Raw genomic sequence first — 26,457 nt, 5'->3', positions numbered from 1 at the left:
TGAAGTGCTTTTTTCAAGCACCTAGAGGTGTCTGCTGGATGACTGAAAAAGTGTTGGCTCATGGATGTAACAAACTTCTCTGACTGGCAATAGGATTTTGTGGGAGCCATGTCAGAGGCAGAATTTTATTATAAAGTAATTGTGCAGGGCTGTATAAATATGTGGATCATTGAAGGAGCAACTATGTATGGGTGCACTTGGGCCCAATGAAATCTTTGAGAAATAGGTAAAATCAGGACAAAGTGGGAGATTTGGGGTTTTTTTTCTTAGAAAGAGCATTTTTTTTTTGCTAAAAGGCAAGTTATTAATCAGAGGATTAAGTAACATACAGATATACTGAAACAGGGTATAACGAATAAAAATACCTGAATATCTTGATCACTGTTTATCTCTTATGGTTTTGGTTTGGTTTTCTGGTTTTGTAATGTTCTCAAAGACCCATTATTGTTCTGCATCAGGAACTGTGGTCTGCATATGGTCTTCAACTTTATCTGATCCAGTGGTGATGAGGGTTGTAAGGCTTTGTCATATAATGAGAAAATCAGAACAGTTCTCTAAACTTTTGCTTAGTCCAGAAGATTGCAAAAAAATGTCAAAGTTTTGTTGCTGTGGTGTCAGTAATATATGAAAGACTATGAGGAAATCACACAGCTACAACTCTTCAAAGCCAAAGGCTTCTCCAGTTGAATTTGCTCTTAGCAGGAGGGCCTTGCAGAAGCTGAGGGACTTATTTTACTGTACACCTATGTTCAGCAGTAGCATAGACTGTTCTGCAGTTCTCATGCAGATGGTTGAGCTTTTATGTTCTACTGACTTGTGGGGTGATGGAAGGTGGGAGGATAAGGGTTTGTGTCAAACTAATGGGGAACACAGCATTAGAAAAGACTGTTACGTACCTTCCAGTTGCTGTGGACATCTTTACAATAAATACTGAAGCTGCAGTTTCTGAATGCCATCTGGAGACAAGCTAATCCAATTCAGTTTTTGCCTCAATTCCATTTCTCACCTTTATGAGAACAGAAGATGAAGTGTGCAAGCATGACTTACATGTGTTAAAAGTTGAAAGATAGACTTTTAAAAATGGTCTTAGGACTTTTGGACCAGTCATTTTACTGCTTGGCAAAGTTGGCTTCTTATTTCAACATTTGACATTGGTGACAAACATTAAACATTGCTAAGGAGGCTGACACTGTTTTTGTCCAGAATGTATAGGTCTGTAGCTCACAGTGTGTATAGCTGTTATTTGCAGTATGGTCCTAATTTTCAGACATGTGTTGAGCACTTGCTAGCACACAACTGTATCTGAGATCAAAGCTGAGCCTTTGGCTTGTGACTAAAGTAGGATTCAGTCTTTGTGGTTCTTGAACTTCCTGAGCTGATGGCATGTCAAGATGGCAGGAAAATGCAGTGGCTAATGGTTAGAGTGTTATATTAAAGGTAATTTTTATTTCGTACAGTGTGAGCAATACAGTAATTGATGACTTACAAAGATATTTTGAAGAAAATAACACCTTTCATTATGCAAGGCCTCTTTGAAGAGAGGGCTTTGATAATTCCAGTAGAATGGAAAGGCAGTGGTTGATGTTTACTCCAGTGGTTTATCTGCTTTGAAGAAGAATAAATTATAAATTACCAGTTTTCAACATAGATGAATGTTTTAAGGTATATATACCAAGGATAGTTATTGCTTGATGTAATAAATATTCATAACTGGCTGAACAAGGTGAAAGATTATTCTGAAAATGGCATAAATTATTTGCCTTTGTTAAGAAAAAAGATGACCAAGAAATCTAACAACAAAATGAAAGGGTGGCACAATAGGAGGCAAAATTTAGTAGTGACAGATGCATGCTAATTTGCACTGGCAAGAGTTGTTGCAATTGTTAATAGTATTGCTGAGTTCTCTTTGTTGGCTATATCAGCGCAGAGCTGTAGTCAGTGAAAATGCATCTAAGATAGCAAGAGCTGTATTATGCTATTAACCTGTCAAGCATAATGACACAGTATATCATTTCACCCTGGAGTCTAAAAGGAATCAAGAGAGGCTCAGTGATGAGTACTTAATCAATTATACATTTCCTGGAATATTAGTGTCCACTTCTACCCTATGAAGTGCCTAGAGTGAATTGCTAACTTAGAGGGAAGTGGAAGGTGTTTCCACAGGTGGATATTTTCTACGCCAGTGTTTCATAGAGATGAATATAGTTTTCTGAAGTCAAATCATTGGGGTCATCAGGTATAATAATTTTAGGTCAGAGACAACATAACCTATATCTATTCATATTGGCTTGTAGGAAATCAGTATGATATTTTGGTTGTTTTGAGCAATGCTGTCAAATACGTTTGAGTAGATTAATGAGGAGAGGTAAGATAAAACTGAAATATTACCACATGAATTGCAAAAAAATGCAAAAATAGATTAATTTACAAATATGATGAGAAAGCTGGTAGCGAACAGGTCCTACATAAATACCTTTGTATTTAGTTTTGAAATGAAAATAAAAAAATTGGAAAGACAATAACATTATTTGTGTGTATACGTATGTCTTAGAGTTTTCAGTTACTAGTAGGACATTGAATCCCTGTGGTGTATTTTAGGAGGTTAAGAATTATGATTGATGTTGTCCAACCCATGAATGAGTTGGTAGGTATAGCGACGCTACATGGATTTCTACTTTCAGAGTTATCTTACTGTAGTATATATTCATAACATCATGTCCTTTCCCCAGTTATAAATTGATTGCATTTTCTTGTCCTAACCTACATCTTAATCACTGACTTTATGCTTTTTTTTGTTTTGTTTTCCAGTTTAAAAGAATGCTCAACCGGGAGCTAACCCACCTATCTGAAATGAGCAGGTCAGGCAATCAGGTCTCGGAATATATATCAAACACATTCTTAGGTAAGACTATGAAGAGTTAACTTTTTTGCCTTGTGGATGTTTTTTATATCTCTCTGGGCTGTTTTAGAGCTTAAAAGCAAGTGGCCTTCCATGTTAATTTCTGCTTTCAGAAACTGTGCATTTAGCATCTCATTGTTCAGTGTTTGTGCAGGGAAATCAGTTTAGATCCATTTCCTCACAGCTCAGTTAGTGTGTGTATGTAATTTCCCTGTGTATGTAATTACAGATAAATATTCATATATATATTTTCCTGTAACATTACAACTACTATATTGCTACCATATTAAGAAAGTAATACATAATGAATTAATTATATGTTAAAAAGAAGTCTTCCCCTATATTTTCCTTACTGGAATTGCAGCAGAGGTTTCAGTGTGCTAGAAGCATGCAAGAACAAATAACCTCACGAAACCTCATAGCATGCAGTTAAGATACTTTGGTATTCCCTGCCTGCACGTGTGTGTATAGATGAATAACTAAGTCAGCATCTAAACAAACTTTTGCCAGGAAAATTTGTGCAGCTGAAGAGCCTGATCTGGTGGGATGTGAGCATTAACAAAAGCCCAGCGCAATATTACAGAGTGTGGTTCCTCCTCTATGTTTTTTTTTTTCTTTCCTAAAATTAATGAAAATCAATAAAACTTCATTCCATAGTGTTGATTTTGAATATGAAGATAAAGATACTACACCAATCTCACACATGCTTTGAGCAAAACACCATTTATTCATGAAGGCTGTGCATATTCATATAAGGAGAGGCGCAGCTGAATACATCCCAATTAGGATAACAAGTCCTTTACAAAGTGCCGGTCCTGTATGTTAAGATCCATCTTGTTCTGTGTGAGATACAATAGCTGATGCTTTTCATGTTTGTTTTTTTTTTAAAGAAGCGGGGTTTTTTAAAGTACATTTTATCCTCTCACCGTGTCCTAAATTAATTGCTTAGTGTCTGTTCAGTTGGCCCACAGTTGCAGGAGTGGCCCAGAGCTGCAGCACAGCAGGGTTACAGATAGTGAGAAGGGGATGAGCCTTTGGCATGGAGAAGAGGCAATACTGCCCAGCTTCAGAAGACCTGAAAGTCACATTGTACAGTTGCCTGAGAGGATGACCCACTTAGGTTGAAAAGACTGAGATGCCAGCTTCTGCTTGCTTTTACTTGAAAACTTAAGACTTACTTTGACAGGGTAAGGAAATGCATCTGGCAGCCTTTCGCATGAGCTCGTGAGCAGCAAGAGGGCTGGAAAGGCAATCACTTCTAAGTTACTGAGCCATGGGTGCTGTTTTGCGTCTTCATGAAAAACTTGGATACTTAAAAATGTAGACCTAAGAGCAATACAATGGTGGAAACACCTCATTTACAGATGTATTGCTTAAATAGAGTATTTTCAAAATATGCAGTCTAAGTATATAGGTTGTGAGCAACTATGTAAAGAGGGAAAACATTCTCTCCATAGAAAAATTTAATCATTCTAGTTATTACATGCATTAAATACAGACTAGTAACTCTACTTATTAGTTATTGTCTAATGTTTTTTTTAATACATAATCTATTTCCTGAACATCTACAGACTTTCTCACATTTGTAAGTTAGGAATGTGTCATGAGAAAACACTATTTTCTGTTCTTCTTATACTTTAAAAAAAAAAAGGTCTGTTTCCCATAGGGCTATATGACATGTGTGAAGCTATTTATAATGGCAACAAATACATTCTATGTGTAAGAATTAAGGCTTCTACATTGCTTATAATAATATGTGAGGTTTTTCTTTTGCAGCATCATTAACCTGTTTTCTATGAATGGAAAATGTTTGAGAACCTGTCATTGAGCATAGCACAAACAGGGTCAAAATGGCAAGCTGTCTTCTCTGGATGTTCAGATGGGCACAGCCCCATGTGCTCACAGTTAAAAAAGCAAAAGTCCTGTCTAATTTCTCTGGAGATCTGAAGTCATTCAGACAGACACTTCCTTCCACTTGAGTTAGTCTGACAGCTCAGCTTACGAATTTTTCTTAGATGGGTCTAAACTTTTGTGCATATGACCAAAACCATAAACATCAAAGCACAAACACGAGTCACTGCTCCTCATCTGTTGTTAGTTTGTACCAGACAAAGGCTGCAGTGCTCCACCTCCCCTTTTCTCCATATGAGGAGAATGGTGAAGAATCGGGGCAATCAGGTAACTTGGAGCTGCAGGCTAAAACTTGGTGACATTTCTGTGAGATGTCTATTAAATGTGGCTTCTAAAGGGTAATTAAAAAAAAAAAGAGGAAGAAAAGTGAAGAAGCAAACACTTAACAAGCTGGTAACTAGAAAGGGACTTGCTGACCTCATCTGGTTTCAAACTCTATAGTGAAAATGAATATTGCAGGAAAAAAAAAGACGTATTTTAAAAAGCCCCAATTTTCTTATTTTCATTTTTAAAATTTAAGGTTTTTTTAAATTTGTTTTGGCTCACCTCCTGTGTTAAAAACATCTTTTCTGGATTTTCCTGGTTTTACTGGTATGTTCCTTAAGGGCTAGAATAGGTAGAGGTATATTTCAGCATTTCAGGTACGTTTAAAGGGAATAATTAAAAGTCTACATTGAAATACAGTATGAATAAAAGGAACAAAAAATAATGCAAGTTCCTAACTGTTTTGGCAAGAGAGTCCTTTGTTGAACTAACTTGGGTTTTTTCAGGGACCACAGATATCTTCAATGCTCCACAACCCCATACTTTTTCTACAGCAATCATCTTGCAAATATACTTTACTCTCAGTTTAATCCTTGTCTAAAGTTTCGCTGGCACATATGTTGATGAGTTATATGAAGAGATGCTACTGATACTGCTATAGAGGCAAAAGCCCATCAAAAAAATCAGGGTTTTAGCAAAGCTGTTGTTTTGTTGTCGTTATTGACTCTGGTTTGGAGGTGCAGAAATACACTGCGTTGCTGACATGAACTGCCTCTACAAAGTGCAGTAGATGTGGCTGACAAAAGGCTTTCCAAGTTACTAAGTCCTGTGGTCCTTAGTAGACAGGACCAGTCCCCAAATATTAGGTCCTTTGAATCCTGAAAAAGTTTTTAAAGATTTGCATGAAGACACTGTTTGGATTGTTTTTGAAACACAATTTCAGAGAGTATTTTTCCTGGAAAAGAAAAAAAAAATTAAATTTTCTTGCAAAATGGATTCCTGTTAACACTTTTAAAACTAAAAGATTGACCCTTTTTACAGCACGAGGGGTGCGGGAGAAGTTGTAATCAGACAGAGACAAGTTGCTTTTAAAGCCAGTCCAGAAATAATAAGGCAATTTGAGTAATAGAGATCTGCTTGTAATGAAGTATAGGTCTATGTTTATCTTTTCATGTTTTCACCACTCTTGATATAAAGGATCTGTTGCAAAATCTTCTAACACTAAAAAGGTTTTGTAAAGAGTTACAATATCCATACAATGCAACTCAACAGTGAATTTTATAATAATTGTAATTCTTTTAATAATTATCTTTTTATTAATTCTTTTGAAGACAAACAACATGAAGTTGAAATCCCTTCTCCAACACAGAAAGAGAAAGAGAAAAAGAAGAGGCCGATGTCCCAGATCAGTGGAGTCAAAAAACTCATGCACAGCTCTAGCCTAACTAATTCCAGTATTCCCAGATTTGGAGTTAAAACAGACCAAGAAGATGTCCTTGCCAAGGTAGAGAATATATAAATTCTTGAATCTAAACCACTGAATTAAAAGAGAGCATGGACTTGTCAGTCTTATTCCATCCTCTGCTTATAAACATTGATTTCAAGCTGTAGCACCAAGTGCTGGTCTCACTTGAAATAATCCAAATTTGCCGAAGTGGAAGAATAGCAAGTAAAATTAGAATCAAGCCAAAAGGGTTAATTTCAGCACGAACAGGATTTCATCTGGAGATGGAATGTAAATTAGCATTTGTGTATGCATTAATAAAGCTGCTTATTTGTAAATAGTATCTGAAAAACGAAAAGCAAATATACCATGTACTGTCACAGGAATGAAAATATATAACAACCATAATTTTTAAATATGCGCAACTGGTATATAGCACTAGAACTATCCTTCCTATTTTTAGTTGTATCATTTTATGTACATCCTTAGTGGTTTTTTTTTAGTGAAATTTCCTATATGTTTTTGCATGAGCAGCTAACTACTTGGCAATAATAGAAAATTGGTATGAAGGCATTTTTTATTGAGTTTTGCATTTTAAAATATGCCTATCCTTACATTTTCAGGAATCTTATTTGAAGAGTGTTTCTGAGGAGAGAGCAGCAGAATTATAGCATCTCTGAAGGTTTTCTCCTCACTGAACTTTGTTGTCAGTGGGCAATGAGATAGCAAAGTGTGTTAGTTAAACTCATTCGAGACACTGTAGTATGTTTCCCTCTGGAGCAATCCACTTAAAAGGCACTCTTTCCTACTTAGGGAATTAAAATCTGAAAAGTTGCTAGATACAAATTCCAGTTTCAAGATTAGTAGCAGCACCAGAGTTTAGCCATTCCAAAGTTTAGCATGTAGCTTTCTCAGTGGAAGGTTTGAATCTTCATGAATATTGTTTGCAATTGTTTCAGTTAAAAATTGCTGGAATTTGTGTGTTAGGTTTTGACCTGTTTATTGCTTGATTCTACTCTAGGAACTAGAAGATGTGAACAAGTGGGGCCTTCAGGTCTTCAGAGTAGCAGAGTTATCTGGAAACAGACCTTTGACTGTCATCATGCACACTATTTTTCAGGCAAGTGGGAGCAAGTAAGGTTTTTGCTTGTCTTGGAGATTTTTCTGTGCTTTGTAATCTAATTGTTTTTCTTTTGCTTTTAAAGGAACGGGACTTGTTAAAAACTTTTAAGATTCCAGTAGATACTTTAATAACTTACTTGATGACCCTTGAAGACCATTACCATGCAGATGTGGCATATCACAATAACATACATGCTGCAGATGTTGTTCAGTCAACCCATGTGCTACTATCAACCCCAGCATTAGAGGTAAACTACACTGAGGAGGAAAAGTGGTATTCATGAGAGAAGAGGACATCCTGAGAGTCTTCTAAACTAAATCTTAGTTTTGGCCATATTTTTAAAAGAAATCTTAACATTTCTTCCATGAGTATCTTTTTTTTTTTAAAGATACTTTGTGAGGATCAAAGTTTATTTACATGTAAATATTGGTCAAAAAACATCACATATTTTTCTTTTAAATCATGCAGATTTGTGCTGTCATAACCTTTTTCATTGTAACACAACGCATATCTTGTTTCCACCATCACATTATTAATACTGCATTCTGTTCTATCATTATTGCCCATGTGGGATTCTCACTAACCACAGTGAGTGGAATTGCTTAGAAAAGATATTGATAAAATAGGGTTTCCTCAGTAGGGCCTTTTTGGTTTTTTTTGTTTATTTTTCAGGATATTTTTTACTTTTGCGTATTTATTCTGGTCCTAAAAGACTAATTTTTTATTTGTTTCTAAGGCAGATTGGAACATGTACTAAATTTTCACTAGACTATCTCTTTTTTTTCTTTCCTTAAATATTTTTAAATTGTTTAGAAAAAATCATATGTTCTTCTCATAGTAATTCTCTTGTTGAAAGTTCTTAAATCTCTGAAGTAGGACAAAAGGGAGATTTTCTCTTTTTTAAGTACAGTTCAGATCTTACTATAGCAAACATCGATATATTCTAGCATACTGTTGGGAAAAGGCAGGTAAAGCAAGCTGTTGAGATTTTAGTAATTCAAAAAGATTTGCCTTCATTTTCAAGAATGTTTTGTCTGTGTTTTGTCTGTTTTTCATAATGACCAGTCTTTCATGTTACTGATACATCTACTTTCTTCTTAAAAAGAGGGTTATAAATGGACATTAAGACTGTTGGGAGGTTTTGATCCTCAGAGACTTGGGAATTTTCTTGCTCATGAGAAGGAAGATAGATAATGTTCTTAAAACACCACTGGCTTCACCAAACAGCTGGACTAGTCATTAGTAACATTTTTGGGGGTTTTTTTTCTACATCAGGTTTTTTTCCTCATGGCCTTTTTTTCAGCAGAGCTTTAGCTGGTAAAATGGCGATGTCCGCCCAGTGCCACTGCTGCTCTACACACTCCTGAGCTGTTCTTAATCATTTATGAAAGCAGTTATATAATGTGGGTGCTTCTGACAACAGGAGACTGGGCTCACTGACATTCCAAGTCCGTTTCAGTGCTCTCTTCCTATCTTCCTAATAATCTCATGCAAATGGAAAAATCACTAACTGTTAAGTAAGATGTCTTGTAGGCTGTCACCATTTTCTTTAGCATCATGTAGGAGATGTGCATATTTCAAGTACAGGACAATACATAGGAGTCAAGCTGAAATATTTAACTTCAATTTGTTCTGTAAGTTAGAAAACTGTCCTTAATTGTCTAATAAAAGTGGATTTATTTACGGACTGAAGCTGGAAATACTTCAGTTGTGACAGAATTTAGTGATGCTTTCAGTATGAAATACAGATCACTTTACTTCGGTGAAACTCAAAATATTTATGAGATTGTACATATTTGATGATTTTACAAAAGGTTGTGATAGCGTATGTATAAAGTCTCTAGAGCTGGTAGTGTATTTCAGATTTTTTTTGCTTGTTCTGATCTAGATCCAAAGTAGGATCCTTTTTATTGAAAACCCTTTCTCACTGATTAGTGATTGTCATTTCTGTTTCATGATTTTCTAGGCAGTGTTCACTGATTTGGAAATTCTTGCAGCAATTTTTGCCAGTGCCATACATGATGTAGATCATCCTGGGGTTTCAAACCAGTTTCTTATCAACACAAGTAAGTCTGATGTTCAGTGGTTTTTTCAGAAATTTGCTGCAAGATCTGCACATAGTATCTGGAAAATACACAGTTCATTCCTTGTTTGCTTCTATCTGTAACTTTTCTCAGTAAATAGACAGGTATTTGTATTTTAAACTGGATGTTATTTTGCATTTCTTGTAACTTTAGAAATACTTTACATAGTACCCTCTAGCAAGACTTACTAAGAACTATAAACCTGGCATTCTTTCAGTTTATTGGATGTGGTCTCTCCCAGAAAATAGCTGATTTACATTAAATGAATAAACTTGTAGGAGAAAAATGAAGGAAGATTAAATAAAAAAATTTAAAAAGGAAGACAATAGTTTATTTGTTTTTATTGGAAGCATATCATATGACCAATGATAGAAATTCAGAAAACAGGTTTCTTTTTTGCAAACTAACTGTCAGGCCTATCTCTCTCTCTCTGCTTGGATGCTGTACTTGGCTTTTCATCTCTCATGCATAGTGGACTGAATTTTCTCAGCCTGTTCCTGAAGACTCTGGCAAATCTGTTTGTTCTTTTTTTGACCCTAATGTCATCTACAAATTTGAAACCCAGTGTACTTGTTCTGCATTTCTCAAGGCTGTTGTCTGCAGCATTGTTGAACCTCTCTCCACTTTTTAGTCTTCTGCTGAAAGACACTGTTAGCTTCATTGAACCTGATTGTGACACATTTACTGAACGGCTTGTTGCCCCAGTGTAACCTGCTTTGATTTCATTGGCATATGTCACTATCATCAGTGTGTAGTACTTCATAGGTCAGTACATCATACTGCTATTTCTTTTGCTGTCTGACTTCTTTTATGATAACTGACCCAGAAGTTTAGAGGTGAAATAATGATAACAGTCCAAGCATAGAAGAAGAAAATTTCCAACAGAAATGGAAACATACCTAGGTTTGTGTCTTTTACCCATTTGGTTGCACATTTATAGATATTTTGCACATGAGTGTATATATATATATTGCACTGGTGCTAAAATAGAATGACCCCAAATCAGCAGTACAGTTTTAAGAAGGGAGCTCCTCCTCTGGCTCATTGCTGCTGTGTATTCAAAGATGTTCATTCCAGTTTAGTCTTCATCCAGTTTTGTTTGTCTTAATGGCCTGAGGGCCACCCTGTAATGAAATCGAATTTGATGACTCATCTGCATGGAGGAGGATTGGGATTGACTCTTGATTTTTTTTTTTTTTTGTGCTTTATTGGTAACTAGTACAGTTCAGCAACATAGGATAGGCAGAGAGTGAATCAAACTTTGGGCACAAAACAATGTGCCCAAAAAATACCTGAATTTTTAAGAGTGGGCATATGTAAGTAAAGTTTTTCTTTGCTTGCTTAATCTGATATTGAGTATCAGGATATATTAGTGTCTCTGAGGCTTTATGAGGAAATAACAGAGTTGTTCAGGTTTAAGTGGGACAACTGGCTAGTTGAAGGGAGAGTGGTGTTACATAAAGCTTTCACTTTCAGGCAGACGGTTAAAATTCAGCTAAGTCAAGTCATTCTGATGCTGATACTTAGAAGAAATATCTTGTTTTTATCAGTTCAGGTTTTGATAGAGGAGACTCCTTTGTCAGTCAGCTAACCTAATTAATTGGAACAGCTGTTGCCCAGCTGGAAGAAACAAAGGGATTTTGTCCCTTTTAAATTTTTCTGTGTACAGGGAATAAACTGTAGGGACAGAGACAGAAAAAGACCATCTAATGTAGGTCTCTCAAATCCAAAAAAAAACCTCTAGTTTTTTTTTCCAGTGAACCTTAAAATGTATTAAGATTTCACTAAGAAGTATAAGAATACATTTTAAAAAAAAACCTAATGACTTAGTTATTTAAAGTATGTACATATTTGGCATATTTTTGGCTTATTCTTTATCATTAGTATCATGATTTTTCTGAATATTATTTTCCTATTTAAAGTCTATTACAGAATTGTCAAAGAGACTGACCCTCTTGAATGCTATTAAAGAATTAAAAAAAAATGAATTGCATTAGGATCAACAGAGATGCTTATTTGATGACTGTAACTGTCTTTCCAGAAAAATATTCTTGAAGCTTATAATGTGTTACAGAGGTTACCAAGGGGGAACTTTCTTCCGTTTTCACATCTATTTCAAAGCTGAGTACATTTGAGCTCTGTGTGTAGCTCCAGCACATCCAAAGTATTTTGGCAATGTCGAGTGTTTTGCAGTTGTGGTTCATCAGAAGGCTTTGAAAGGAAAGTCACCTTTGTAACAAAAATAAGTAGGCAAGCTTTGTATGTGTTCTGTGAAAGATGAGAGATCATTTTACAAACTTGCTTTCTTTCTACTTCTGCAGTTATAGTTTTGCTGCCATTGGGATAAGGAAAGACAGAGGAAGAGTTTCCTGATTCAACAGATCGATTTATTCAAGACAGGAGAGGAAGATAGCAGGAGAATAGATAATGAGATTAATGAAATCTGAAGATCCAGAGCTTTTAGAGGTCTCCCATTGAGCTAGAGGCATTTTAAAACATAGCTGTCTTAAAAGAAATAAAGAGGAAAAAAGTAGAATAGACTGATGTGTGGTTAGACTTTGGATAGAACAGCTGTAATAAATAGTTAATATTAAGTTAATATTGCATGTGACAAGTATGATTGCATAAAAAGTATTAGGGATTTTTATGACACATTTATTTACAAGTCTTAAAGCATATGCAAGCTGACTGCATGGTATTCCTGGGTAGAAGCTAAAGCTGTGCAGAAAGTTTTAGTAACTGCTTTTGTCAGAGCTGTCTGGTCAGCAGTTCTAAGCAGACAAATGTTGACCTTATCTGTGTGCCTTAGCACAGGCGTGGCTGTGCAGGTGTACATTATTCTTACAGCCGTATGGGGTGACAGAGTTAAGAATACTTCTGTTGGCAAAGGCAGCATTACAACCAGCATCAGGCACTGACCATGCCTTGAGTATGAGGCTGCAGGCAAGGCCACTGCATGCATTTTCAAGCCACATGATGTTACAAGACCAGAAGCGTAGCTGTTACCATCCTAACAAGTCTCCTCTCAACATACCCAGTTGTCATGGACTAATGACTGTAGGCCTAGTTCGGTAGGAATCTGAGTGTCTTAGCTAACTGCAGAAAGAAATTATTTGTAAACCAAGATGTGTGCTAGCTGCAGCAGACCAGCAACAAAGCCTCAGCTATGTATTTCCAGGTCTGAGTGCTGGAAAGCTGAAACTTGACTAACAACAGAATTTTAGTTGTCGTGTTGGATGGAGGCATGAGTGTGTTTTAGTTGAGGTGTGGTTATGTATGTAATATTTTCCAAGTGACCACATGCAGATATGAAAAGGTATTCTGAAAATTACTTTCTCGGGTTTTTTTCTAGCTTGCCACTCAAGGCACATGTACATGCATCACTGCAAAGCATTTTCTTTGTTTTTATCAATGTGCTTTGCCTCGACCTGTTAAGATGTTCAGTCATTAATTCTGTAACTTTTGATACAGTGTGAACTACAGGAAGGCTATTTCTAAAAGATTATCTGTAAATCTTATTATGAATGAAAATGAATTTTAAAAAAAATCTTAAGGGATTTTGTAGAAGCATAGGCTTTGGTAACGTTCTGGCGGGCAATTGTTATTGCAGATTCTGAACTTGCCTTGATGTACAATGACTCATCAGTACTGGAGAATCATCACTTAGCTGTGGGTTTCAAGCTGCTGCAAGAAGAAAATTGTGACATTTTCCAGAATTTGACCAAAAAACAAAGGCAGTCATTGAGGAAAATGGTCATTGATATTGTGAGTTCTGCTTGAGATTCCATCTTCCATAGAGCTAGTAAATTGAATAATAAAGTGCAGAAGCATATTATGATAAATTAAGCATGTAAACAACGAAGTAAAAGTTTGAATTTTTATCATGTGATATCCAAACATGAATAGTGGGTTCCTTTAAGTTTCAATAAACATCGAATAATATTTTTAGAGGGTATACAATTCTGTTTCAAGCTGGTTTTATACTGACATGTATGTCATTCCACCATCACAGTAAGAAATTTGATACTGAATTGATGGTGAATCTAGGCTGACCAGATAATTTTGAACAATTCTGAACAATTATTTTATCATAGTCTTAAAATAACTAAAAGGAAAACGTACTATTACAGACACGAGTGACTTACATGGCTCAGCCTTTTAGCTTGTATTCAGACACAGAAGTTATGGGTCCCTCCAAAAACTGTTTGTTTAAATGTTCAAAGGTTTTTTTTAAAAAAAAAAAACAAACACCAAAAAACACAGTAGAATAATTTACATAGTGTTCATTTTTTGTTTGTTTCTTTCAAGGTCCTTGCAACAGATATGTCTAAGCATATGAATCTACTGGCTGATCTAAAAACTATGGTTGAAACTAAAAAAGTGACCAGTTCTGGTGTTCTACTTCTTGATAACTATTCAGACAGGATTCAGGTAAGAAAATTCATCTGCAATTGGTCACTTGTATTAATTTACATACTTAATAACATTGGCTTCCCCATTCTCCAGCATGAATTAGATAAGCTATGTGCTCTCGCACCATGACTCGCTACTTCCCTCTGTTTCCTAACTATGACATGGTCTGAGTGACTCTCTGAGAGAATAATGAAGTGCTAGAGTGGTTCTGGACTAAATGAGATTTTGGCCTTCCCTTCAAATTATCAGCATGTGATTGTCTTTCTCAGAAAGATATCCTGGCCTTTATACAGGCAGAAGCAGCAGAAGCAAGGTAATTCATGGCTGTTACTGCAAATGTGAAAAACACCCAAGTACATAAGGTTTTGCTGTTTAGAATAAATCTTTTACTACATTTTCAAGATGGTTTCACAGTCACCAGAAGTGTAAATGGAAAGGGAGCTACTATTCTGCAGTGTAATAACACCACAATGTGTTCAATCTATTTCAGGTTCTTCAGAATATGGTGCACTGTGCAGATCTAAGCAATCCAACCAAGCCGCTCCATCTCTACCGCCAATGGACAGACAGAATAATGGAGGAATTTTTCCGTCAGGGAGATCGGGAAAGAGAGAGGGGAATGGAGATAAGTCCCATGTGTGATAAGCACAATGCATCTGTAGAAAAATCACAGGTAATTGATTTCAGTAGGCACATAAACATTTTGACAGAAAAGGACGGTACATAGCCATGTTTTGAATAATTTCTGAATGCACTATTTCCTTTTTTCTACTGAGTTAATTAATTCAGCTCCTGAGTAGTAAGTGCGGGGAACTGAGATTTTTACTGTGAAAACATAGTGCATCTCTGTATTTGCTGAAGGGATTCCATCGGTGTCATGACTTGCAATGCAGCATACGCATCACAATAGGTTATTGTACAGCTGCTCATTAGGGTTTTGTTCAAAATGAGAGTTATGTATAAAGCAGCTGTTTGGCTGGCTAGATGCAGTACAGTTATTTGGATTGAACAGTTCACTTGAAAACAAATCCTTTCCAAGCTCTTATCCAATATCCTGAATCAGACTTTTGAAATGTAAAAGACTTTATTTACTACATAAACTGGTATGGTTTCCTGTCAGCCAACTTTAAGGGTGATGCGTATAGTGTCTCTTAATAGCATTCTATTTCTCATACTTCGCATGACTTATAAGCATAATTATTTATGAATAATTATATTTTTTTATTATTTGAAACAGGTGGGTTTTATAGACTACATTGTTCATCCTTTGTGGGAGACATGGGCAGATCTTGTTCACCCAGATGCCCAGGATATCCTAGATACACTGGAGGACAATCGAGAATGGTACCAGAGCACAATCCCTCGAAGTCCCTCTCCTGCACCTGATGACCAGGAAGAGGGAAGGCAGGGTCAAACTGAAAAATTTCAGTTTGAGCTAACACTGGAGGAAGATGGTGAGTCAGACACTGAAAAGGACAGTGGAAGTCAAGTAGAAGAAGACACCAGCTTCAGTGACTCCAAGACTCTTTGCACCCAGGATTCAGAATCCACTGAAATTCCTCTTGATGAGCAAGTAGGGGAAGAAGTAGAAGAGGAGGAGAACCAAACAGAACCCTGTGTGGTCGAAGATCATTCTCCTGACACGTAACAATGAAAATGCAGTCTCTTTCTCTCTTATACTCTCTCCCTTTCTTTTCCTCTTTCTCTCTGAGTTTTTTTGTTTGGTTTTGGATTTTTTTTTTTTTTTTAATTTAGGTAATGGTTTCCAAAGTGTGTGTCATATACTACAACCATGGTCACAACTTGCTGTCATCTGCCAGGACAATTGTTGATCAAAACTGACATTGACGACTCAGTTTGGCACTCAGGAATATCGTAACCAGAATTTTCACCTCAATGGCATCAGAAAGCAGGGGAGAACATCCATAAACTACATTTTAATAAGCTCTGCATTTGGCAGATTCACTTAAATAAAGCAAATATTTTCAGAGGAGTACCACCTGCCAACCAAATGCTGGTGTGCTTTGATAGTTTTTGAATTCATTGTATTTTGCAAGCAAAGCATTGCATAATGTTCATCTTGAGAGGAAACAGACAGAAAACAAATTGAGGTTCCTACTGGAAAACAAATTCATGTAAATGATGGGACACAACATGATTGTTACCAACAGGAAGATGAGCTGTGAAAATTGCATAATTTTCTAATTTCAAGTCTTCCTGAGACATGACTGAAAAAAGTGTGACCCAGTGGGTTGCACTAACCTCTCCATTTTGTATAATATGTGAGAGATCTTTTGTAGAGCTTACTTTTATTAAGTGTACCAAGGTATTATATTAAAAAAACAAACCACTTTCATCTGCCAATAGTTATTTTTTTTTCCAAAGAGGAACTTGCAAGTTTTCAATACAGATCTGTGCTACACTGGATAATACTTCTAGGGGTTTTTTTTTGCTTGGGGTTTTTTGTTTGTTTGTTTGTTGTTTGGTTTTGTGGTTTTTGTTTGTTTGGGGTTTTGTTTGGTTGTTTTTTTGTTTGTTTTGTTTGTTTGTTTGTTTTGTTTGGCTGGTTGGTTTGGTTTTGTTGGTTTTTTTACCTTAGAATCTTGTGGTATTATTGAGTTGTAAAAGTCTATTTTATATATTAGTGAGTTCCAGGAATATCTTTTGTGTTACATTTTTTTGTATAATAGCTTTTTTTTGTTTGTTTATTTGTTTTTCATCACAATTTTCCCAGATGTATTAGTGGACTTACATAGTGCTCTTGCCCTCATAGTGGCCTGATCCTGCCAGTTCTGTTTTACCACAAGAAGTGGTCCTGTTGATACCAACTACAGCCACTAACGTTAAGATTTACAGAACCTGAGCCTGTAAAAAGAGTAATGAATTGTCATCAGTACAAAAGCAGCTCTCTTGCTATACTGATAAATTTTTTCCCCTGAAACATGGGGTTTCAGACTATTTTTAGCTGGGAAAGACAGACTGCTAAATCAGAACAGGCTATTACAATGTATGGAATATTTGTTCTGGTGAAAAAAGCATTAGTGTAATATTTCGAATTTTGACTTAGCAACTTTTAATCTGGGTAGCTATCTAGTTAAATCATTTGCTAATCTGAGACGTGTAAACATAAAAATAGTAATTAGTATTATTTTGTCATGTCTTTGTTGCAAAAAGAGCCATGCCAGTCTTGTCTTTTTATGTTTTAAGTAAATGAGCAATGCATCATCAGAGTTGTAGTTTATGCCATATTATTCCAATCTTAAATATTTTCAACCTTTATCCAGCTTGTGCTAAGGGAATCCTGCCTTTCAGTTTGATTGGTACTAAAAGCTTTCATAACTTGGAAAGCTAAAGGGAGGTAGGAGTTTGTATTTGTCATTTTCCAGTCTTGTTGTTTCTTCACATAAAAGAAGAAAAAAATTTATTTCCTACACTTTACTCTTGGTTAAAATTGTAGTTTTGAGTGTAGAAGATGGGAAATAGTTGCATAGGGAGGCGAGCAAACTCCAACACTGTAAAATTCTGTTGAAATGACACTATCAAGATAATCTCTTAACAAAAGATGATAGCAACGTCCATTATTTTCCCTTTCGATTCATTTTGTAGCAAATTTGCAGATAAGAATACAGGGGGTTTAAGGTGTCAGAGATCTAGAATAAAAGCCTCTTTCAAAATACTAATAATTCAGTTGTTAAATGCATTTTGCATCCTTCTATGTCCAGGTCATAGTTTTCTCTACCATTAGCCATCACAGGGCCTTAGCACAGAAGATGCTGAAGGAGGAAAAAGAATGAAGATAATTCATGGGGCTTCTTTCATGCTTTGGCTTTTTTTTTTTTTTTTTTTTTTTTTTTAATCTTTTTTCTTTGTTATTTCTTTCTGAACCTGATCCATCTAAAACTCCTTTCAGTCCCCTAGAGTGCCTGGAACCTCAGTAATGCAAAAGCAATATAAATTCCAGAATAACCCGTAGGACCTGGAAGGTTTTGTAACTGCACTAATTGAAAGTAAATAGACATAAGACCGTATTGTGAAATATACACCTATACATGTGGACAATCAAATCATAGAAAATTATATAATTTCTTAGAGTTGGGGATATAATGCACTGTACAATCTTTTTTTTTCTCTTTTGCCAAAGTGTGTTTTAGCATTGTACACTGCTTTAAAACAATACAATTTACGAGTGGCTTTATGTGTTGTGAATATTTTGCCATAAGAAAATGCTGTGGGCGAGTAATGAGTGGGAGGAAAAAAGAAAAATCACCTTGTTTATAACAGTACACTTTAGCTTGCAAGTTGCTGTACTCAGTAATGCTGTATTTAAATTCTTAAATTGTTTTGTGTCATTAAAAATGATAATGAAAGAATATCAATAGAACAAATAGCATTCAGAAGTTTAAAAAACTTGAATGAGATAGATTTTATAGAAAGCTTTGACAGTTCTTTCAAATGCATTATTTATTTTCTGTGCCATGCATTTTTCTCACCAAATGACCTTACCTGTAATACAGTCTTGTTTGTCTCTGTTTACAACCATGTATTTATTGTAATGTACATACTGTAATGTTAATTGTAAATTATCAGTTCTTATTATAACATCATCCGTGTCAGGGTGGTGTTGCTGTATTTGGAAACTCTTGGTGAGAGAATGATTATTGTGTATACATATTCCTTGTACATTTTTTTTCTCCTGTAATATATTCAATGTCACCATAGAGCTCATTTATGGAAGATTCACGAAAAGTATAAAATACGTAAAGATATATAAATTTAAAAAGCTTCAGGTCTTTGGTCCCAGGGCTGTGCCTTAACTTTAAACAATATTTTCTTGTTTTGCTGCATTTGAAAGTAAGGTAGCCTTGGGGCTAGGGCTGGGCATTTCTACCATATTTTTAGTTGCTAACTGATGGGGGATACTCTTATGAGCTAATATATGTGATACTACAATAAACGTTCATTCTTGACCCTGCTGGAAGTTCGAGCTTTTCCAGACTTCTGGTAATGTAATTGTATTGTCTCTCTTATTATCTTTTTACAGCCTGTCATTGGGGATTATTGCAGACGTTTTTTGTTCCTAAAAAAATAAATGATGCTGCATTTCAGTACTGGGTTGCACTGAAACAGCTTTGGAAAGCATCTCTGATAAGCATTTGATTTCAACGCATATTGAGAAATGGAATAACGAGAATTAAAAGGGTATAACTCATACACTTTTACAATTGTCTGTAATGTCTCTTCTTTAGTAGCACAAATTATCACTGTATAAGCAGAGTCCATAAAGTAGCACAAAAGACAGTTTCAGTCTTGGAAATGCTTTCCAACACCAATATTAGTGTTACTAGTAGCCAAAGTTTTATTTTATATAGGTGTAGCTAAGGCTTTGTACAGGTGTGTATAGCATAATGCACTAGCTCTGCAGAAGAGCGGTAAATGGTTAGATGTTTTAATAACACTACTATTAGATTTGCAGGTTGGACTGAGCATCTCTTGCTGTTTGACTTGTCACATTGCTCCAGGCTATTTAGAGCTGGTATCACTGAATTTGCCAGAGTAAGGTAAATACCTCTCCTCCATTCCAGTGATGCCCAGCCCTCATAACTTGTGACTTCTTCACGAAAGGAGAGATTCCTTTTCAAGGAAAAACAGAATCTCCTTTTTGACACAAACTGTAGATTTTAGCAGCCCTGGCCCAAAGGAAATCGGATGCTTTTGTTTTATATGGTATAAAAGGGACACTATAACAACAGAAATCTTGAACAATTTGTTGTTACTGTTTTAATTCAATATTTTCTTTGGGGATGTCTTGAGAGTGGCAACTTGTGTGAACATTGCACATGGCTATTCTTTCACTGGTTTCTTAGCCTCTCTTTACAGCCTATGGGATAGTACTGTACATCGATACCTTCATATGAAATTTTATATGCAATGGAAATAAAAGCATGTGTTGATTCTGCCTAGTTACTGTATTTGATTTTTTTTTTCAAGTTAACTTTGTTTACATATATCCCATAGTGTTGACATCTTAAGAGAAAATCTATTTCCAGAATAATTTCATTACCACATTTTTGTCACAATATTGTTTTGCATAGATAATACAAAATAAACGTGAGCAAATTGTAAAAGTCAGTCAAATATGGTATTTCATACAGGAGTCTAATCCACAAAGGTGTGACATACAGTTATATTGGAAAGGCGTTCTATTGGTTTTCAGGAAGTTTTACCACTGGCTTCAATGTCTTTAAAGAAACTACAGGTCTAGAGATTGTCTAGAGGAGCAATATGCTGGGATACCACAAAGAGGAAAAAAAAAAGGTATCAGTTAAATCTCTGCCCCAAGTGGATGATAAAAAGAAATTGCTCTTAAAAATTAATAAATTGCAGCTTTTTTTCTCGAGGAAGAAATATGGTCTTAGTGCAGGTTGAACTTCTGAACTGGCTTTCATGATAGTGTCAGTCTCTGTTGTTCTGTGGAGTTGTTTACCTAACTGAAAACAGTTTCTGGTTGAATGCAAAAGAAGTCTGTGTTCATTTTTTTCTTAAGTCCTTAGATCCTTCTTTGGGTTTGGGGGGTTAGTTTGCAAGGAGAACCAATTCCTTAGGATTCCTTTTCAGTCACACTTTTGTGGCAGAAAAGCCTGACAAGGGCTGTGTTGGGAAGATGAAGGATGCTGCACTGAGCAGTGGGCAAATAAAACTGTCACTCCCGTCAGCATCCTCCTCACATGCTCCGAGCAACCTTAATGAGAAATGCATACATCATGGCTATTACAATAAGGAAGAAGGAGTCCCAAATTATCATTGGCACTACTAAAACCTTTTCAGTAAGCAGGTCAGGTACCACAGCCATGCACGTGGTAAGCGTGAAGCTGGCAGCGTTAGCCCACTGCTTCCTGCATCCTCTGTCAGCACTTTGTCACTCTGTGCATGGAAATTATGAATCAGAATAGGCAAGTTTCAGAGCAAAAGCAAAATGTATCCCATGTTTCACTGCAGACAGCTGCTGCTGTAGAAGTTCAATGTATTTTTGAACAAATGATTCTTTCCTAATGAGACAAACAGTCTGAATAACTGCAGCTTTGTTTGCTTAATCTCTCTGCTGCTTGGAAAATGAAAGTTACAGCTACTAGCACATGTAGTGTTTACTGGAATGATCAGTCCAATTTCTCTACCAGGTGTGATTGATTTTGGTTAGTTTTTCCAGGGGAAAAACCACAGAAGTTCAAAGATGAACTAACCCTTTAGTTAGTTCAATTTAGTTTATCCTGCAAGATAAAGACAGTATCCAGCTTCTTTCTGTCAAACTGGTTGAGAAATCTGCAAAAGTAATAAAGGGAGATAGGTCCAAATAGAAATCAGAGTGACAAATTGGGAGCAAAACTTGAGCAGGAAGAAATACCCTCCAACTAAAATAATCCCATCCTGTCAAAGACATCCCATAGTTTGAATATGGACATTAGGAAAACTGAGTTTGAGTTTGATTTTTGTCTCAGTTCCCTGGGTGCAAAGCTGTATTTTTTGCCTTCGTGCAAAGCAACTATTTTGAGGTCCTTGGCCTTATTGTGGTGGTGGTAAGAACTATATCTCTAGTTAAGATGTACATTTAAAAAGTAAAAAATTGTTTGATACAATGCAGAGTTCAGCTCACCTTTAAAGACTAAAAAGGTGGGATGACTGTCTCAGATAAACAAGTCTTTAACACAGAATCATAGAATCAACTGGGTTAGGAAAGACCTCTGAGATCATCAAGTCCAACTCTTGATCCAACACCACTGTGGTTACTAGACCATGGCAGTAAGTGCCATATCCAGTCTCATCTTAAAACCCTCCAGGGACGGTGAATCCACCACCTCCCTGGGCAGCCCATTCCAATGTCTGATTACCCGCTCTGTAAAAAATTTCTTCCTAATATTCAACCGAACGTGGGACACATCATGCCTGAGTAAGCAGCCCTTAGTGAGAGCAAGAAGGAGAAGATACAGGAGACCAGATAGCATTAATTGTCTAATGCTGATGAGTTGTGCAGACAGCAAATGAAGATCAGAGACTCATCAGTCATGTTGCACACTTACCTCCAGCCTGCCCTCCAGCCTGCCCTCAACTCCAGTATCCGTTGAGTTCAGATGCCTACAGTATCAGCATCTCAAATACGTGGTAGAGACCATTGTTTTTTTTATCTGAAGAATTCTGGAAAATAAAATACAGGTTGTGCAGCATTGAGTAGTCAAAGTACAGTGGGCACGTGCATTGTACATCTGTAGGACGTGGCTTATAACGAATGCCTGTAAGCCATCGTTACATGGGGCTAGACAGAGACAGAAGTGGCTTAAAAACTTCAGTATCTTCAGATGGCTGAAACTCCACAAAACTGATAGCCAAATCTCTTAAGAACTTAAGTCTTCAAAACCTTGACTGCAGCACTGATCAAACTAAGACCTGTGCACAGACAGCCCTTTGCACTATCAGACTCTGGTTTGTGGTTTATGTTGTCTGTCCTGACTGCAGCCAGGATTGGGCCTCTTAAACCATGGTCTTGGTTGAAGTCTGATACAAAGTCTACTTGATAGAAGGGATCGTTTGAGTGCAGAGATGCTGAGCAGTGCCCTTCCCTGCCACGGTCCGGGGGAGAGGGGAGTGGGACCACGACACTGCACAAAGACTCTGAGTTGAGGTCGAAGGTCGGGTGCAATGGTGGTTTATTGAGGGCGTGCAGGGGTTTATATAAGCTCTGGCGTGGAAAGGGCCAGAAAATGGGGTGAAGCATGAGACAGACAACCAGGAGAACGAATAGGAGTAAGGACTCGGGGGAAGAGGGAGGAACTGGGAGGAACTGGGAAAGGACAGGACCAATGGTAGCTCTCTCCTCACTGCAGCTTTTTCAGCCAATCAGAGGGAGAAGCAGGGAAAGCAGGGAACAGACAACTCGAGGCATGCCTGGACATGCCTAGGCAGTACAACTGTAGGGGTAACAACATACAATGCACATATTTGAAACCACATAAGAACTGTAAAATCCATATAATAAAGTCCTTTTTCAGTTGTTGTATATCTTTTTCCACGCCTGGAACCATTCCCACTCTGATTCCTGCTCCTCCACACTTCCTCTACTGAGACAAGCAGGACCAGCTAATGTAGAGCTGCGTTTATAATCCAGATGCCTGTGGACCCCCTCTGGCACCTGGGTTTGTTACAGGGTCCCACATAAAGCAGTTCTTGGATTTAAGCTTCTTGCCATGGCATGGAAAGAGAACAAAAGTGCTGTGAGGAGTTATAAAATTGTGTTTATGTACCACAAAGACAAAGCTTGTGGCAAACAAAGAAGTACCCCTAGACCTGCTTGAAAGACTCTTGCTTGCTATTTCATTTTCTCTCTCATTCCCTCCCATAAGCAGGGGTAGTATGTCCATGATAACCACATGCATCTGGGAATCAAGACTGTGGGACACATTTGTCAGATGAGAGACTATCAGAGAATCAGCCATACAGCCTGTGTGCAATGCTGCTGTGCTGATGGCAGCTGCAGGGAAATGTTCCTTATAAAGCTCCGTGGGTAAAAGGTCTAAAAGAATGCTTGAGAAGCAGTAAATGGGAGACTATTTGAACACCTTTAGTATTACTGAGGATGTTATTGAAAGCATGGTGTTCAAGTTTGGTAGTGATGCTTGAAGATGCAGTTTGAGAGGACAAAAAAGTAGAATAGAAAAATAATTAAACAACCTGGAATCTTACACTCTAGTGGGATTCCATGAATATGCCCTATTTAACTTATCCAAGAGAAGGTCAAGATAAGGATTGATCATGTGGGGACAGAAAAGTGATAGTCCCTCAGTCCATTTTGTTGTCTAGCAGGCAAAGGCAGCCACATCACAGCGAGCTAATGTTCCAAATTCAGGCTGCAGGAAGGAGCTACTGCATCAGCTGGTTTCATTCACTCTTTGTGCCTTCAACCACCTTGCTAGGAACCAGGACCCGGGAAAATAACACTGTTACAAGTGATCCATGTGCTGTGTGTGCTGGGAGCTACACACACTTCTTATTGCCACGGGTCCCACCCTTAAGGGTGCTTAGTGATGTTGTAGGATTCACTTTGTTTTCACTTTGCCTAAGAATGGCCTGGTCCTTTGTGAAGATGATAGGGAGGGGGTGGGTGGTGAAAGGGAGAGAATGGCTCTTTGGAGGGGCTTTTTCTATTACAGTAATTTTCAAATCATAATCCATGTCTCTGCTTCTCAAGGACTTCTCAGTGGGAGATGAACACTTGCCATAAGGTAACCACAGGTTTCTGTGAGTTGCAGAGCTTATGAGGCCGGTTTTCTTCTGCTCTGGTGTTTCTTCTGGACCTGCAAACTCCTGGCTGAACCTTTCCCCGCTCAAGTAGATACACATGTGGGGTTTTTCCTCTCCAGCTGGCTTTTTATTTTCATGAAACTATTAAAAATATATGTCATTAATTGTGGTAAAATTTGGCTCACAAGTTCAAAAGTTAAAGGACACCCTTGCAGGCAGCTGGTGTTGGTGCGGGCTGCATTCCATGGAGACAGGGGGCACAGGGACACTACTGCTTACAATTAGCAACTGCCTCCTGGACCCCTGAGGAAAAAGCTGCTTTGCTGGAGGCATCATTTCCCTGGCAAAGTGGCTCCTGGTGCATCCTAAATACGGAACAAGTGATAGATGCCCTCTTTAGGGGCTCCACCTCCCACCCCCCAGAACCAGGTAGCTTCAGGAAGGGGGAAGGTGCCACGTGGAGTGAAGAGAGATGCAGGGCAGTGCATGCTGCCCTGTGATACACTTCCATTTCATTTAACAAGTTAGTGTCTGCATGTAGAAGGAGCATGCTTAGGATACAGCAGGTGTCAGCTGGGGTTTTCTTTAGATTTTTTGCTAGCATATTTTTCAGGAAAAGGGTATCTTTGTAATATCTCCAGTTTTGCTGAAGATTACTTATATGTCACCCTCATGTGCAATTAGCTAATGAGATCTGTGATGGTTTTGTCTATGGTAGAGTTAATTTTCTTCACAGTGCCTAGTATGGGGCTGTGTTTTGGATTTGTGCTGAACACAGGGTTGATAGTATAGAGATATTTCTGTTACTGCTGAGCAGTGCTTACTCAGAGCCAAGGCCTTTTCTGCTTTTAATACTGACTCACTGGCAGGAAAGTTGAGGCTGCATAGGAAGCTGGGAGGAGACATGGCCAGGATAGGTGATCCAAACTGACCAAAGGGATATTCCATATGAAATGATGTATCGTATGGGAGCTGTTTGGAGTTGTGGCATTTGTCATCTCAAGTCACCATTACACATGACGGGGTCCTGCTCTCCTGGAGATGGCTGAACACCTGCCAGCCCATCGGAAGCAGTAAATTCCTTGTTTTTCTTTGCTTGCTTGTGCAGCTTTTGCTTTCCCTTTTAAACTGTCTATACCTCAACCTACGAGTTTTCCAGCTTTTACCCTTCTGATTCTCTTCCTGATCCCACTGGTGGAGGAGTGAGTGAGTGGCTGTGTGGTACTTGATTGATGGCTGGGGTTAAACCATGACAAGATTTCATTGAAACCTATCAAAAGTGGTCTGTTGAGATTACCTTGAAGTGGAGTATGAAACCTGCAGGGAAATACACAAGGGAGGAGAGAGAAAGGGAAACTATTTCAAGCAAATATAGAGAAAAAAAGGGAAAAAAGTTTGGAAAAGAGATTATTGCGATCTGGCTCAGAGTTTTGACATTTCTTAGCAGGGATACAACCTCTAGCTGTGTCCTCTGAAGTCCCCCTGTGCAGTAGGCACCTGGGCCTTTGTGCTGAAAAGAAGTGGAGGAGCTGGTGTGCTGTGGACAGAGGAGGAGAAATGGGAGGAAAGTGAAAAAAAAGCCCTCACTCAAGGAGTGGCTCAATCACAGAATCACAGAACATGCCATGTTGGAAGGGACCTACAGGGATCGTCGAGTTCAATTCCTGGCCCTGCACAGGACCATCCCCAAGAGTCACACCATGTATCCGAGAGCATTGTCCAAGTGCTTCTTGAACTCTGTCAGTCTTGGTGCTGTGACCATTTCTCTGGGGAACCAAAAGTCTCCCAGGTGCTGCCAACAGCAGCCACGGTGGAGCGAAAACTGCTGTGCTCCTCTGGGTTGCCATGGAGCATTGCTGCCCCCACTGCCTCCTCACTTGGAGCCAACCAGCACTGGCTGGAGCAGTCTGTAAATTTAAAAGATCTTTAAATCCTATTTCCCAAAATGGGTGTGTCTGGAGTGAACTACAGCCTCTGATCTGCAACACTCAACTGCACAGCAAGGTCGGGGAAGATATGATGCCACAGGCAG

At 37.7% G+C, this 26,457-nt stretch overlaps 1 protein-coding gene across 10 annotated transcripts in view; it reads left to right on the top strand.

Moving 5' to 3' along the window:
- Positions 1–20,098, top strand: part of PDE4D (phosphodiesterase 4D) — a 603,821-nt gene extending 583,723 nt beyond the window's left edge. For all 10 annotated transcript variants that reach the window (XM_064642015.1, XM_064642014.1, XM_064642016.1 and 7 more), the window contains 9 exons: positions 2,809–2,902; positions 6,406–6,578; positions 7,540–7,638; positions 7,724–7,888; positions 9,608–9,707; positions 13,336–13,490; positions 14,034–14,156; positions 14,629–14,811; positions 15,376–20,098. In XM_064642015.1, coding sequence (XP_064498085.1) covers positions 2,809–2,902; positions 6,406–6,578; positions 7,540–7,638; positions 7,724–7,888; positions 9,608–9,707; positions 13,336–13,490; positions 14,034–14,156; positions 14,629–14,811; positions 15,376–15,786 — 1,503 coding nt within the window. In that variant the 3' untranslated portion in view covers positions 15,787–20,098. The remainder of the gene's footprint in view (positions 1–2,808; positions 2,903–6,405; positions 6,579–7,539; positions 7,639–7,723; positions 7,889–9,607; positions 9,708–13,335; positions 13,491–14,033; positions 14,157–14,628; positions 14,812–15,375) is intronic.
- Positions 20,099–26,457: the final 6,359 nt, after the last annotated feature.

Source organism: Pseudopipra pipra, chromosome Z, assembly GCF_036250125.1.
Source record: "Pseudopipra pipra isolate bDixPip1 chromosome Z, bDixPip1.hap1, whole genome shotgun sequence".
NCBI lineage: Eukaryota > Metazoa > Chordata > Aves > Passeriformes > Pipridae > Pseudopipra > Pseudopipra pipra.
The sequence above is the reverse complement of the archived record's forward strand: the minus strand, read 5'-3'. Positions and strand labels throughout refer to the sequence as shown.